At 47.0% G+C, this 730-nt stretch overlaps 1 protein-coding gene across 1 annotated transcript in view; it reads left to right on the forward strand.

Moving 5' to 3' along the window:
* LOC116673727 (X-linked retinitis pigmentosa GTPase regulator) overlaps nucleotides 1-730 on the forward strand; it is a gene marked incomplete in the record, with an annotated part of 57,884 nt that overhangs the window by 51,689 nt on the left and 5,465 nt on the right. The window contains 1 exon segment of the mRNA XM_032505956.1: nucleotides 86-277. Coding sequence (XP_032361847.1) covers nucleotides 86-277 — 192 coding nt within the window.

A 730-nucleotide genomic window follows, 5' to 3' on the forward strand; every position in this document is an offset into this window, starting at 1 on the left:
CTCTCCAGATACCAGTCCACCTCCTTGGCAGTGCCCATGTGCCCCTCTCCAGATACCAATGTCAACAAACACTGTCTTTGTCCAGGCGACGTGCGGCGGCTGCCACATGGTGGTCCTGGCCCGGCCCAGGGACCCCAGCTGCCCCGATGTGTCCCTGGAGGACGGCGACGTGACGGAGGACTACCTGGAGAAGCCGTACGTGGAGCTGCTGGGGGACACGGCCAACTCCTCCACCCTGCAGAGGAGCATCTCCGCCCGGGTCCGCAGGAGGGAGAGGGTAGGTACGGAGCACGGAGGCTGGACCACCCACAGATTTAAAAAACAACAAAAACAACAAAAACAACAACACACGCTCTCCTAACTAACTGGGGGTGTAACAACACACCTAACGCACAATTAGATACGACTTCAAGTTGACTATATGATTTTGTCAGGATCTTTATTCATACAAATTGCAAAACAACAGATGTGTCCTTTATCAAAAGTGACATTGAAATTTTATTTTATCTAAAATTAACACATTTAAAAACAATTCCCATATGCAAATAACTAAATAAATTCTAATAAATTAACTAAGAAGACATAGTGACGTCATCTAAAGTACATTACGGGCTTGGATATTAACTGCATCGCGATTCTTTTTTAAAAAACTGTGATCATTACATCCTTGCTTTCCCCCACCACACACACACACACACACACACACACACACACACACACACACACACAC

Source organism: Etheostoma spectabile, chromosome 24, assembly GCF_008692095.1.
Source record: "Etheostoma spectabile isolate EspeVRDwgs_2016 chromosome 24, UIUC_Espe_1.0, whole genome shotgun sequence".
NCBI lineage: Eukaryota > Metazoa > Chordata > Actinopteri > Perciformes > Percidae > Etheostoma > Etheostoma spectabile.